Source organism: Pseudorca crassidens, chromosome 5, assembly GCF_039906515.1.
Source record: "Pseudorca crassidens isolate mPseCra1 chromosome 5, mPseCra1.hap1, whole genome shotgun sequence".
Taxonomy (NCBI): domain Eukaryota; kingdom Metazoa; phylum Chordata; class Mammalia; order Artiodactyla; family Delphinidae; genus Pseudorca; species Pseudorca crassidens.
In genome coordinates this window covers 146,119,514-146,134,367 of record NC_090300.1, presented here as the reverse complement: position 1 = coordinate 146,134,367, position 14,854 = coordinate 146,119,514, and the positions used below count along the sequence as shown (strand labels likewise).

The 14,854-nt window shown below is 48.9% G+C and overlaps 1 protein-coding gene across 3 annotated transcripts; it reads left to right on the top strand.

The window, feature by feature from the left end:
• The first annotated feature begins 374 nt into the window (after nucleotides 1-374).
• RSPH1 (radial spoke head component 1) lies at nucleotides 375-14,622 on the top strand. 3 transcript variants are annotated; one of them, XR_010943867.1, is made up of 10 exons: nucleotides 375-568; nucleotides 3,042-3,155; nucleotides 3,258-3,363; nucleotides 5,417-5,507; nucleotides 6,212-6,347; nucleotides 9,674-9,745; nucleotides 11,754-11,910; nucleotides 12,681-12,824; nucleotides 13,628-13,739; nucleotides 13,843-14,622. XR_010943867.1 is itself a non-coding variant. In XM_067739572.1 (9 exons), exons 1-9 carry the CDS (start codon nucleotides 515-517, stop codon nucleotides 13,678-13,680), a joined length of 927 nt encoding a protein of 308 aa, XP_067595673.1. In that variant the 5' UTR covers nucleotides 375-514; the 3' UTR covers nucleotides 13,681-13,833. The 3 variants fall into 3 exon arrangements, 2 of the variants coding, with proteins under 2 accessions (XP_067595673.1, XP_067595674.1); XM_067739572.1 differs by lacking the exon at nucleotides 13,843-14,622 and having other exon boundaries at nucleotides 13,628-13,833; XM_067739573.1 differs by lacking the exons at nucleotides 375-568; nucleotides 13,843-14,622 and adding an exon at nucleotides 1,184-2,720 and having other exon boundaries at nucleotides 13,628-13,833.
• The last annotated feature ends 232 nt before the right edge of the window (nucleotides 14,623-14,854 follow it).

Here is a 14,854-nt window from a genome sequence, read left to right as displayed (position 1 = left end):
GGCTGGGAAGGGGCAGTGCCCAGCCCTAGGCAGGGGTGAAGGCCTCAAGTGAACTGGCCCGACGCGCTTCCTGCACCCCTCCTCGTTGCAGCATCACTCAGCAGCTGGTTAAAGGGGGCAAGCCACGTGGTGTCCAGGTTAGCGAGCAGGTGGGTACCTAGTAAGCCTCAGGCCCCGCCCCCTCCCTCCTCTTGCGCGACGATTGGCCGAGGCTCCCCTTCTCGTTGCTATGACAGCCCCCGAAGGCTGCCATTGGCTTCTCCCTACGCCTTCCCGCCCCAGGCCCCGCCTCTCTCCCGTCCCAAGCGGCGATTGGTGGATGCATCCCGTTGCTATGACAGCATGCGATGGTTAACAGTGACTCCTACCCCCACCTTTCGGCTTCTACGCCCCAGTTGGGAGGAAGGCGGGCCTGGCCGCGTCTCCGTGGCGACGGCGGACGCGGTGCAGGCAGCTGGTACCTACCGACTAGAAAGGCTCAGGCGGCAGCCGGGATCCAGACTGGGGCGGGATCATGTCGGACCTGGGCTCGGAAGAGTTGGAGGAGGAGGGAGAGAAATATCTTGGGGTGAGATCTCCGGGTAAGGGGGGGGAGCTCCCAGGGGTGCGCGGACCCTTGGAAGCCGGTTTCGGAGAGTGGGGTGGCCTGGAGGCCAGCCACAGTCCCACTGGGAGGCCCAGCCGAGAGCAAGGACCACGCAGGCCACAGCGGGCGCTGCGTCCTGCAAGATGGCTGTGAAAGGTGAAACGTTATGACGTCCGCCTGCCGAATCCCTTCTCGCTCCCCCCTCCACCAATTCCTCCTATCGTTAAAGGCAAAGATTTCCAAATCCAAGGCTTTGGAAGCGTCCTCTTCCCTGCTGTCACCCTTCATCGAGGCAGTTTCCTTGGATGGCTGGGTCATCCCAAGCTACCATACTATTCTTGAATGTATTTTTGCATATTATTTTGAAACTATTTCTGTAATGGAGCCTGGCTCCTCAGGATTAAAGGAAGATGGAGGAAAGCTGTTTCCTGGCAGCCTTCAAGAAATGCTAAGGCGGTCCCAGGCTCAGCGAAGGCTTCCTGATGTACCATCATACAGGCCTGTAATCACATGTGCTTTCTTCACTCTTGTTGGAAATGACCCGGGTCGTTGGAAATATTTCCTGGTTTAGACAGCGGAGAGGAGGTAAGGGATGCACATTCAGTGACGTGAGCTGGGCTCCATGTGGGCATGTTTGTGCTGCCCGAAGCCAGAGGGTGACTATTGCCTGGCTGGCAGGTCGGGAACCTCATCCGCTGTGTGTGTGCAGGGTACAGAGTTGAAATAGTTTCAGAATTACCTGAAAAATCTAGCACCCCTGCTGAGATAGGTGTGCTTGCTCAGACCTTTTTTACTAGCTCTGCACACCCATCTTCCAGCTTCTGCCTGATTTGCTGCTCAAGACAAGCACCTCTGTGCACTGGAGCCACCTGGCCAGTAGGGAGCAGCGGAAGTGCCTGGGATGTACGCATCCCGGGACAGCCAGCAGCTAGTGCTAAAAGGCAGGACAAACTGCAGTGATCTACACTCCAGAAGCCCCTGTGCAATGAGGCTGAGTCTGGGACATCACCCGACATCACCCATGCTTGGCAGCCGCCTCTTTCACGTCTGTTTTCGCACCCCCTTTGCTGGTTTCTCCTGGGAGTACTTAAAAAAAAATCTCTCTCCAAGGTCTGCTTCTGGGGAACCCAAGCTACATCACCTTCCCAGTAAGCTTTCTAGTTCATCCCCTCAAATGGCCCTACCGATCTGTAACTTTTTAGTGTCCATAATTTTCAGGTTCGATTCACAGTTGGGGTCATTTTCAAGGGTTCTCTTCCTATTCAGGCACCCCAGCGTCTCAGTACTGGGTGTATCGAGAGGTCTTTGGGGCGGCAGGAGGAGCCTTTTGTACACTTTGACGTAGACTAACCCTGAAACAAGTTTGTAAGGTTATAAAATTCTGCGTTATAATCTGAGCATGAATTTCTGAGCCAAACGGTGCTAGAAAAGCACAAGAACTGCAAAAATGTTTGTTTCTGAAGCCCTTGACTGAATGTGTCTGAGCTTACGTGTAATGTCTATCCAGATCCAGCGCCATGTCAAGTCATTACTCTATGCCATTTCATTTCATTGCTCCTCGCCATTTCATCATTCATTGTTTGCACTCTACGCTCATGTATTAGGTGCTTGAGAAACGTTTATTTCATGAAGGATGGAGAAAATAGGGAAGCGACAAGCTTGTATTATGTTTTTTATTGATTTACTTTTAAGATAGATTAATTATCGATCTTAGCTATGAGCGTTTGAACCTTAAGTCTCTTGATAAGGAGTTTAAAAATAAGATAAACTAAATTGAGTTGGGAGACTCAAGTTGACAACTGAGCCCAGTTTATTCCTCAGCTCCCCCGCCCCTCTCCCACAATCCTTGAAGGTCAAAGCTGTCTTCAGGCCACAGACACCCCAGGGATGATTTGCATTTTAAGTTCTGTATTATTGGAGGAAGGTGGGTTTAGGACACGTTCCACCCGCAAATGCTACTTCAAATGTGTTCCTATAAAGAACACAACTTGGTGCACCTCGCATTTTCCTCAAAATGGTCAGTTTTGTTTACAGTGTAAAGGATTATCATAATACATTGGAGGGAGAGAGTGAAAGTCCCACCATGGACAGGTGCCAGCTGTGTGACCCTGGACAGATGCTCCATGTCACCCAGGTGTGGTACCTACCTCACCTGTAAGACAAGGCCAAGGATTGGGAGGAGGCAATGGAATACTATTTATAAAATGCCTAACACATAGTTAGTGCTTTTATTTATTTTATTCATTTTTTAAAAAATTTATTTTGGCTGCGCTGGGTCTTCGTTTCAGCACGTGGGATCTTCCTTGCAGCATGCAGTATCTAGTCCCCCAACCAGGGTTCAAACCCGGGTCCGCTGCTTTGGGAGCGCAGAGTCTTACCCACTGGACCACCAGGGAGGTCCCTGGTTAGTGCTTAATAAATGGTAACTGTGATCATCTTGTTTTCTTCGGTCCAGGAATACGAAGGGGAGCGGAATGAGGCCGGTGAGCGGCATGGACATGGGAAAGCGAGACTGCCCAATGGGGACACGTATGAAGGGAAATACGAATATGGTAAAAGACACGGCCAGGTCAGAATCAGTGGCTTGAGTGGGTGGTTTACCCAATTTAATACTCTGTTAGCAATGATTAAATTCAGGATTGATATGAATTCTATAATCAATGTGTTTCAGGGGACCTACAAATTTAAAAGTGGTGCGCGGTACATTGGAGAATACGTTAAAAATAAAAAACACGGTCGAGGCACTTTTATCTATCCAGACGGATCAAGATATGAAGGTAAAGTATTACCACAAAGCAGACTTCCGTGTTGTGGAGGACTTGGGGATGGAACTTCTCTGGGAATGCTGAGACACACACGAAAGCTTCAAGTTCCCCAGTCATTCAACAAATACGATCTATGTTCCTGTGTTCACAGGGTTGATGCAGAAACCAGAGAGCCTTGTAATTAGTGAACTGATCCACAGGGGGACATGTGACTGTCCCTGTGGCCTGCACATTCCCTCCTGGGGGCCCATGTGCTGAGAGAGGCTGCTGGGCGAGCACGGACCTCGGGGGGTGGGTTGGACCCAGGTCAACTGGTGCTCAGTGTGGTAGAGTTTCCTTGGAGCTGTTCTTGCTGTCTTCCATTGCTGACCAGCCCCTCTTCTGATGAGCACGCTGTTGGTTTAGATGGTGGTTCCTTCACGGAAGGCTTCTGATCTGGGAAGCGTTCTGCCTCGTTAACGTGGCGTTCTTACCTCTGCCGCAGTGCGTTACGTGCCAATGTTATGTGGCTCAGGAACTCTTGTCCCCTTATTTCCAAGAACCGCACTGCCGCCCCACCCACCATTGTCACCTGGTGTGACGACAGTGTGACGTCTCACCCCAAAGACCGGTGACGGCCGTTCCTAACCCAGGGAGAGAGACGAGCGGGGGTGGGCTGTGAGCCTCGCCAACGGTGTGCAAAGGTTATGTTCTGGGCTGCTTTTCTGGGAAGTTATCTAGTTTTCATCAGATTTCCAAGAAGGTCTGTGAGCCCAACCCTGGAACTGGTGTGACAGTAGGTGTGACCTGGTTCAGGGGACCCCATCCCTCCCTGCCTCAGCCTTCTCCCCTGCAGTGCGAGGATCAGAGGAGTGAACACACGTGAGATGCTCAGAACCAGACCTGACGGATCGTATGCGTTCAGTAAATGTCGGTGGGCCACAATGTAGCTTGTGCGATAGCGGCGCTTCTTACCACGGATTCCACCCTCTGAGGGTGTGGGCTGGAGCTGCGGGTCTGGTGGCCACATAAAACCAGAACCGAGGCATCCTCAAACAGGGCTTCTGCTGGAATCCGACACCTGGGTGGACAGTGTCACTGCTGTTCCTACTAGAGATGGAATTTCTCTTTGGTTTTGTTTCGTAAATCTTAGAAGCCTGGCTCCAGACGTAGGACCCATCTGCTTTTTAAATCAACTTGACACAATCTAATTTAGGATTTAATTCTTTCCAGATTCTGATGAACCTAATCTCATTATTGTCATCTTGAGTTCAGCGTGGATGTTAATCTAATTTGAACAACGTATCTATTTATATATATTATATATGTGATGTATGAGAAGATATATGCATATGTGGAGATACACATATACGCGCTCAGAGTAGGGGGTTGAAGGAATTTTTACTGCGAAGGTTATTAGCTAACATATAAAACGCCTTTGGAGGCAGTTGTAAGTTGTCGTGTCCCCTTATGGGTTTGTACCTTAATGGGTGCAGGGCGCAGTCACTGCCCAGGGGTTTCCTCTCTGAGGTCGGAGGCTAAGTACTCATTTTAGCTCAGTAAGTCCACAGTCTTCCAGCCCAAAGCCCAAGTTAACATGGGACTTCTTCGCCGCTGCTTTGGCCGAAAGGGGCGCAGACCGGCTCGCGGCCACTTGGTGAGGATGCTCCACACAGGTGTGCAGGGGGTGCGGCCCCAGGCGCCGGAGCAGGTGCGAGGTGGGAAACAGATGGAAATGCCGGCACGTGGCTGAGAATAGACCACCGAGGCTCCAAGTTGTTGCTGGATCACTGAACGCACACGAGGCAGCAGGGGTGTGGAGCTGGGGCCACTGTCCATAGGGCAGCAAACCCTGGCTTGAAGCCTTGCTGTGCCGCCGGCCAAGTGGGAAAAAGTGGCCCAGTACATACACCTGCCAGCCCGTCCCCCCGGAGGCCCGGCTCAGCTTCCCTCCGCCGGCTCCCCACTCCAGGTGTCCATCGGTCCGGCCGAGAGGCAGGGATGGAGGGGGGTCAGAGTGGGCAGGGACAGCGGTGAAGGGCGGAGCTGTTTCCTCCTGACCCCTGCTTTTGTGTGGCCCTTCCAGGGGAGTGGGCGGACGACCTGAGGCATGGCCACGGCGTGTACTACTACGTCAACAATGACAGCTACACCGGGGAGTGGTTTGCTCACCAAAGGTTCGGTTCTCCCCCTGGGCCCGCAGATCAGTTCACGTCATGAGCACATGACGGTGACTAAGCAACAGAATCATGACTGGAGAGCCCGCTGGCCAGCTCTGCCCCATGGTTCATGGCTTTAAGGCCAGCGTGGGGGCAACGTACTGCTGCGCGGCTGCAGGTTCCCGGGAACCCACCCAAGGGCCCCAGGCCGCGGAGGGCACAGGAGAACCTTCTGGGCGCTGAGTTGCAGCTCCCAGGAGCCCTGCCTTTTCCACGCGCCAGCCGGCTGATAGGCAGGAGGCCGCCGCTGTCCAGCAGGGATGCCTGCTCTCAGCTGGGGCCGCGAGCAGGCGGTGTGCTTAGATTGGGCCCAGATATAGAAGCCACTGGTGAGCCCACCTCAGCCTAGGCCCCCTTGATTCAAATGTGTGTCTCAGGGCTTCCCTGGTGGCGCAGTGTTGAAAGTCCGCCTGCCGATGCAGGGGACACGGGTTCGTGCCCCGGTCTGGGAAGATCCCACGTGCCGCGGAGCGGCTGGGCCCGTGAGCCATGGCCGCTGAGCCTGCGTGCCCGGAGCCTGTGCTCCGCCACGGGAGAGGCCACAACAATGAGAGGCCCGCGTACCGCAAAAAAAAAAAAAAAAAAAAATTGTGTGTCTCATAAACCTGGAAGGGTTTTCACTGCAACGGAACCGAGTGCATCGCGGTCCTCATCTTCATCAGGCACGGGCAAGGCACCTACTTCTACGCGGAGACGGGCAGCAAGTACGTGGGTACCTGGGTGAACGGCCAGCAGAAGGGCACGGCCGAGCTCATCCACCTGAACCACAGGTACCAGGGCAAGTTCTTGAACAAAAATGTAAGTCAGCGGGCAGCGATGTTTGCCAATGAAATAAGCAACACCCTCCTCCCCGAGCCTGTGTAAATGTGTGAGCAGAAAATAGGACAAACCCAGGCAAACCCTCCCACCCCCTCCAGATAGGGAAACAGGGCAGCTGTGCTGAGCTCCGAGCCTCACTGATACCCACAGAGGGCAGGGCGGGGGCGGGGGCAGCTCAGCCAGTTTCTCTGCATCTCAGTACCATCCATGCTCTCTCCCAGCAGCGGGAATCCTTATAGCACTGGGGGCATCTTGACCTTGGTCTCATGAGTAAATCGGATTTGTCTGCAACGACGGAGCATTTCCTGCAGTTGAGCCTGTGGGTGTTTTGACTTTCTTTCCCCCGGGAGGCCCGCAGCCGGAGCCGCAGGGAGGAAGACCCACCAGGTCCTTCCTGGAGCCCCACGCCCACCCACCTGCTCCAGGTGGTGGTGGGACTGGAGGCCTTGGGTCTGAAGGTTTCCGGTTCGCAGTACCCGTGATGGGTCATTTCTGTTTGGAGGACTCTGTGGCCTTACCTGTCCTTGTTGCCCGAGCCCTGATGGGATGCAGAGAAACCCTGAATAATTTGAAACCTACCTACCACCCTGCATTTGCCATGTAGCCTTGATCAGGGGTTGAGCAGCAACTTTCCCCGAAGAAAGAGTTTGCTGAGCAAATGAAAGGTGTTAAGAGTTTGACAGAGGAACATCTAACTGATTTAATAAAGCAGCCTCAGACCCTTAAAACTCAGTTTCATTTCCATGTAATTCACACCCTAATCGCAGACTCTGCTTTTAGTCTTTGTAAGTGTAGGCACGTTCTCCTCAAATCTGTACATGGAATACGTCACTCCCAGCAAAATCTCATGAGAGAGTTTTCGGCACACGGAGGTGGGTGGAAGAAAGAGAATTTGATACGAGTTAATTGGGAGGAACCAATGAATGCTGCGAACCTAGACTCATCTGAGGAGTAAGAGCAGAGTGGGGCTTTGTTCTGCTAGTTAGAAAAAGACTTTAAAGTCGTGCTAGAGCGTAGTTCCACCCGTGAAACGCCCAGACTCTGGATCCCACCTGCCCACCTCAAGCATCGCAAAGGCACAGACTTACACGTACAGCTTATACAGAGTTACAGCGTGGGGATTTTAATTACATAAATAGAACCACACTATATCAGGACACAAAAATATACCCCCCAAAAAGCTATCTTTTTGTGTATTCAGAAGTTTTTATGTAGGTTAGTTACTGGAATTGCGAAATCTACAAGTATTGATACTTTAAATGATGATGACTACGCTAATTGTCCTGAAAAGCTAAGCCAGTTTATACTCTGGTCAGCAGGCTATGGGAGTCTCTTCATCACTTCTTCCATCAACATTGGATAGTATTAGTCTTTAACATTTTCTTTTCAAATCTGGTGGGTAAAAAAATGTTATCTCATAGTTTTAATGTGGAATTTCCTGATTCCCGGTGAGGCCCAGCACCTTTACACACTTTTATTGCTGGTTTGACTTTCTTCCTTCAGACAATTACCTGTTCACATCCTTGCTGACAAGTTATGAAAACACACTATAAATCTTCAATAATGAAAACAGTGTGATACTAGGATAGAGAAATATAGATCAGTGAAGCAGGTTAGAGAGTCCACAGACAGATCGAAGTATATAAAATAATTTAGCACTTGAAAGGATGTCATTTCCAGTTAAAAGGAATGGTGGGGAGAAGTCAAGAAATGGTGCTGGGAGGGCTTCCCTGGTGGCGCAGTGGTTGAGAGTCCACCTGCTGATGCAGGGGACCCAGGTTCGTGCCCCGGTCCGGGAGGGTCCCGCATGCCGTGGAGCGGCTGGGCCCGTGAGCCATGGCCGCTGAGCCTGCGCGTCCGGAGCCTGTGCTCCGCAACGGGAGAGGCCACAACAGTGAGAGGCCTGCGTACCGCAAAAAAAAAAAAAGAAAGAAATGGTGCTAGGACAGCTTGATGACCATTTGGGAGAAAAAATAAAACCAAAGTTTGTCCTCCAGCATGTAGAGGAAGATACTTACTAGAAGAAATAAAGATTTAAATGCAAACAAGAAAGCCACAGATAGAAGAATAAGTATTTATGACCTTTGGATTGAGGAAGAGGACTTTCTATACAAAAATAGAAAGGAAAACCCAAAAGGTTTCACTTGATAAAAATAAGCCAGTATAGATTAGAGAGCACCATAAAGAAAATGTAAAAGATATCTGACAAAAGGGGTTGGGATATTTGTAACATTTAATTTGTAAAGCACTTAATCAACGTGATTTAAATTTCAAAAATGTTGAAAAAAAATTCAGCCTTACTAATAACTTAAAAGGTGTGACTTCAAAGGATGAGGTCCTGTTTTTACATGTATATAAAAAATGTAAAAGCATAACAAATGTTAAGCCCAGAAAAAATAAGGGTTTGCGGACGAGAGGCTCTTAAGTGCTGTTGTGGGAAAGAAAATTATTAGAGCCTTATTCTGGTTTAAAAAAATATATATATATATAAATATAAATATAAATATAAATATATAAATATATAAATATATATATATATATATATATATATATATATATATATATATATATATATATATATATAAACACATACTGTTATCCAGAAATTCAACTTCTGAAAATTTACCCCGAGGAAAATGCCACGGGCGGACCTAAAGATTTAACTCAGAATATGTTCACCATAGCATTTTTTTGCCAAAGTATCAGCATACCAAATGTCAACAATAGTAGGTGAGTAAAACAGATTATGATTCTTTGATGAAATAACATACCAGGTTGACAACTGATGTTATGGAAGAATATCTGTGATATGGGAGGTCATTCATGCCCTATTTCTAAGTAAAGATAGAATAAGAGTCAGCACGTGTAGTTACGGTCAGATTTTTATTTAAAAAAAAAATCTCTGTATTAGAAATAAGGTTACAGAGACTACATCAAAATATTAGTAGTTCTAACACAATATTGTAAATCAACTATATTTAGATAAAATTAAAAAATATCAATAGTACTATTTTTAGCTAGTTTGTGTGGGTCAACTAAGTGAAATTTTTGTCATAAATACATTACTTTTGTAAGGAGATAAAATGTAGTTAAAGTTTTTTTTTAAAACAAACAAAAGGGGGCGTTATACTTTGCATTCCATTAGCCATTAGTTCACAAAAGCATCTTTAATCCATACTGAATTTTCCCCAGTTCCATGATTTGGGGTAGGTTTTATGAAAGTCACATTTATAAAGCATTTTGTACTTTCTACTGGGTGTTGACGCTCAAGAGTGAAGTATTTCTTGGTTTCTCTTTGCTCGTAGCCCGTTGGCCCTGGAAAGTACGTGTTTGATATTGGCTGTGAACAGCACGGGGAATATCGCTTAACAGATGTGGTAGGTTGCAGAGTCTATATCACTCCTACGTTCATAGGCAAACGAGCTGCTTGGTGATACTGATCCTACAGATCTGCGTCGGGACCAATTGCCCTAAGGGAGTATAGGAAAGGGGATTGGGCAGAAGGGGAAGCTGGGTTCTGACGGGACCCCATGGGAGCTCTGAAATGGGATGACCCTTCAAAGTGTCCTGAATGGAGGCCAGGACCTGTGACCCACATGTGGACCAGTCACCGGCTGTGGGCTGCCCGTGGACAGGGGCATGAAACCTGGACAATGTGGCCTGCTTTGATGGAGGGCAGTTCCTGGGAGGAACTCTGTTATGAGCAACCAGCTGCCAACACGGCCAGCAGCTGGAGGAGTGAGCGCCTGAAGGGCGGGGGAGGTCACATGATCACACAGGAGCCAATGAGAGAGCAGACACCCTTGGGGGCGGTTCTCAAAGCGCAGTCCCTGCTCTGGCCCTACCTGGGAATCTGTTTGAAATGAAGAGTTTTGGGCCCCACCCCATTCTTCCTGAATCAGAAACTCAGGCTGGGGCCAGCGATCTGGACTTCAACAACCCCTCCACGGGATTCTGGTGCTTGAGCACCACTGTCCTGGAGAAACTCAGACATTTGGACATGGAGGAATACAGTGCGTTTCCGAGTGACTCAACGGAAGTGACAGGCAGGGGTCTGTCACTCTTTGTCACAGGTATTATCATCTTTGCGACAGTGAAGTTTTCCATATTTATAGATTGATGTTCAATCTTTGGAGTTTTGTGATAGTTACAAAACTGAGACGTAGACCAATATGCTTGGTAAGATTGCCACATGTTGGCTGTTAACCTTTGTTGGAATTATTCATTATTATAAATTATTCCACGTTTGGAACTGATGAACTTTGTCTACTTCCACTGCATTTTATTTTTCTCTCCATAATCCTTGAGACGAGAGCTTCAGGGTTTATGCCCTTCCCTGTCATTCCATGGATGTCTTTGTGTGTTTTTAGGCTTTTTCTTACAGTGATGTTGATACCGAAACGTGGCCTCTGTACACCTGTGCTGAATCAAATCTCAGAGGCAGAGTTTGGGGTGAAGCAGAAAAGAACAGCTTTATTGCTTTGCCAGGCAAAGGGGGACACAGTGGGCTAATGCCCTCAAAACTGTGTGTCCCAACCTGGTGGAATTTGGTGAGGAATTTCATAGCAATGGTTCAAGGGTGGGGCTGCTGATAAGGATCAGGGTGTGTGCAGGACCTGCGCTCCTTTAATCTGGCCTCAGGTGGTCTCTTGATGAGCTTCTCAAGGTTATCAAACTGTGACCTTCTCTCTGGAATGAACAATGTTTCGTCAAGTAGTGATGAAACATTCCAGTTTCATCAAATGCACATCTTCAAATGAACATCTTCCATTTCTTGGGGGTTTTAGTTCTGCAGAAGGGCTCAGCGACATTGTTTTGTGTATCCCTTGAGGCAGAACGAGGACCCTGCCCCAAGGCTGCACCACTGTTTCTTGGTTCCTCCCCTCTTAATGTCTGCATCCCCTCCCTTTCCTGATTAGTAACCGCTTGAACCTGCCCTTTGGAACTCAGGGAAGGTCATGGAGGCTGGGCCCTATTCCCTAAAACAAGAAACGGGGGACACAAAGGCTTTGGTGTCCAGGAGCCCCACAAGGTCCTGCTCAGTTTCAGTGTTTGTTTTGTTATGTTTAAGGAATCTTAGAGCTGAAATGTGGCTGAGCGGCTGCAAAGGGCACTTAGTCCTGGTCATTTCTTAACTGGGAAGCGTTACGTCTTTTGTGCCGTCAGCAGAATGAGTACAGGAACTGCCTTGCCCTCACCTTCGTGTCTCATCCTCGTTCTTTCAAGATTCATTTTCAGCCCTTGGACTATACTATGGAGGGTTGGCAATTACTCTGATCACTGAATCCTGTTATAAAAATGCCCCAATGCAATTCAAAACCTGTCCCGTCTCCCCTCACTTTAAATGTCCCATGCATGTTGGTCAAGTTACATTTTTTAACTTAGGAAAGAGGAGAAGAGGATGAGGAGGAGACACCGGTAACTGTCGTTCCAAAATGGAAAGTGACCAATATCACAGAATTGGCCTTGTGGACCCCGCCCCACCCCCAGGAGCAGCCCGCTGCGGATGGACCAAGCCAGGGCGAGGCCCCAGGAGCTGAGGGTATATGGAGGCCCTGGGGGGCAGATGGAGTAGGGCTCCCCGGGAAGCAGGCTCTGAGTCCCTCCCCTTGGTCAGTGATTGGGTGGGTGTGACCTGGGCAAGGCTCCGACAGCAGCTGGGATGACAGGTCCTTCCTAAAGGGGATCTGGACAGTGTTTCTCTGTGACCCTCGCTGGGGGCTTCCTAAGAAGTCCTCAGGGGGCTGTGGAGTGTCGAAGGTAGGTTACACTGGGCAGGAGCCCTTCTGTTGCAAGTGATTGAAGACCAGTTCCAATTGGCCTAAGTGGAAAAATACTGATACTAATTCATTGGTTCATACAACTGGAGCGGTGGGGGGGGGGGGAGAGAGCCTCAGGTGTGGCTGGATCAGGGCTCCGCGCCCGGATGTCCTCTCTCCTGTGCACTGGCTCTGCTTGCCAGCATCCTCTTCCCTTTGGCGACCAAAGCTCAGTGACTTTATCAGATTGCCACCCAATCCGCTCAAGAACCCTAGGGAACAGAGAGCTTCTCTCTCCAAATGCTCATCAAAACCCTTGGGATATATACTGTATACTTAAAATAGAAAGCCCTTGGGAATTAGCGCTTCAGAGCAGTGATGCCCATCCCTGAGCCTATCACTGTGATGGGGATGAGGGAGCAGATGCCAGGCCTGGGTGGAGCTGTGACTCTGAGTTAGGGGGTGGTCCCCTGATGGAGAAGCGGGCACTGCTGTCAGCAGGGTGGGTGTGGCAAGGCGTCTGCTGATACCGGTTCCCTTTGTTCCATCTCAGACGGGGGAGAGCTGGTGGAGGAGGTCCAGCCTCTGACCGACGACATGTCAGAGGGGGAATTAGATTCAGTGCATCCTGGAGAGGAGGAGGGAGACGCCAGCAGGGAGGACGGAGAGGAATTCCACTACGACAGCTTAGATCAGGGTGAGCCTGCGCTCTGGGGGCCAGGAGGGCGGGAGGGAAGGAGGCACCAGGCACGCCGGGGTGGGCGCAGGGTTTTCTCTGCCTTTGACCGAGGCCGTCCTTGGGCCAGGCCTGAGAGATGGGACATCTCAGAGGACCTGCCCTGGGAATGTCGCTCCTTCTTAGGTGTCCTGGTAGGGACAGCCGTGCGATGCATGTTCTCTCTAACTGGGTCCTTGCTAATCTGCATTTCAGCAATACGGCATGCCTCGGGCTGCAGGTCCCAGTCGATTGATCCCACGGCTTCACTTTACTACATGCTTTTCACCTTTATAACGCTTTATAATAATGCACGTATAATAATATACAGCAAACACCTTCAAAATTTAAACCCTTTTACCATTTAATTTTTCAGCATTAATACACAAATGCTCTTACGGGGGTGTGGGAGGAGGGTGGGAAGCGTGGAGTACAGCTTCCACAGAGATCAGAGTTTCAACAGTGTTACTTATAAATTATAGTCCAGCAGTTTTATTCACTGATGAGTGCGCGCAGGCAAAAGATAATGCTGGACCTTACTCTCACTTACATGGATGTTCTTTGTCTTAGCATTTACTCTGAATAAACCTTTTGCTTAGTTTATTACTGGTACCAAAAGAAAAACTATAAAAGCCTGTATAAGATAAAATTTAACGTTCCATGATTTTGCCTGATAAATAGAAATGTTTAATATTTATAATACCTATTGCAAAAGATCTGCTAGCAAATCATGCATTTTTAAATAGAAAAAAGGTAACACACTCACATTTCCTTTTTCTTCCCAGGAAACGTTAATTTTGAAGAAGAGGAAGCCAGACAGCCAGAGCTGCTGGATTAAGATGAAGCAAAAGCCCGAGTGGTAGGAGGTTGAGTCTTAAAGATGCTTCTGTTACCAGGGTAGTTATTACTCATCTATCACTAATCTTTCTTACTTAGTTGTTTGTTAAGATGTTTTACAGTTGCAAATAAATTTCTTCATTATCCTTTGTTTATGAAATAGCCTCTGCTTCCAGTTCTTTAAAAGTTACCTGGTTGGGGCTTCCCTGGTTCCACAGTGGTAAAGAATCTGCCTGCCAATGCAGGGGACATGGGTTTGAGCCCTTGTCCAGGAAGATCCCACATGCTGCCGAGCAACTAAGCCTGTGCACCACAACTACGGAGCCTGTGTGCCACAATTAATGAAGCCCGCGTGCCTAGAGCCCGTGCTCCGCAACAAGAGAAGCCACCAGCCCCTGCTAGCCACAACTAGAGAAAGGCCGTGTGCAGCAATGAAGACCCAACGCAGCCAACAAAAAAAGTTACCAGGTTATTTTGCCATGATTTTTTTAGTGCTGTTTTCTCCTAGGAGAAAGAAAAACATCATATGACTGTAACTCTGCTGAAGATGGTTAATGGAAATGGATTCTGGCTAAGTTAGCTGAGTGACTAGATAGTGAAGTCCCTCTCTCAAATTACCCTCAAGTGAGCCAGGAAAACACCTAGAAAATAAGAATTCCTGTGTGCAATGCTCATAAAACACAACGTAACAAATACATGTCAGGCTTGGGTAAGAAACCCTCAGGTGCCGCCGGAAGGGGCGCTCCCATCCGTTCTGCGCCTTCGGCATCTCGGCGTGGGCTTTGGGGCTCCCTGCCGGGAGGTCCCCGCAAAAGGCTGAGGGGCAGGGCTGGCCGCAGAGACGGCTTTGGCCTGTGTGTGCGCTCTTCAGGCCTCCTGGTGGGCTGGGGGCTGGCACCTGCGTCCCATCCAAGTGCCTTGCGTACGGGCCCACCTTGTTTTACTGTGTTTTTTTACAGATTGAAGGTTGGGGCAACCCTGTGTCAAGCAAGTCTATTGGCACCATCTTTCCAAGAGCATTTGCTCACTTCACGTCTCTGGGTCACATTTTGGTAATTCTCACAATATTTCCAACTTTTTCGTTATTTTTATATTTGTTGTGGTGATCTGATCTGTGATCTTTTTTTTTCTTAAATGAAGTAGAGTTGATGTACAATATCGTGTCAGTTTCAGGG

What these genes read in the sequence shown, in the direction of transcription:
- RSPH1 (XM_067739573.1), top strand. Translation starts at nt 2,601, where the DNA reads ATGGTCAGTTTTGTTTACAGTGTAAAGGATTATCATAATACATTGGAG. An exon ending in GCAAGTTCTTGAACAAAAAT is followed by an intron (nt 6,348 to 9,673) that starts GTAAGTCAGCGG and finishes CTTTGCTCGTAG; the next exon opens with CCCGTTGGCCCTGGAAAGTA. An exon ending in CGAGGCCCCAGGAGCTGAGG is followed by an intron (nt 11,911 to 12,680) that starts GTATATGGAGGC and finishes GTTCCATCTCAG; the next exon opens with ACGGGGGAGAGCTGGTGGAG.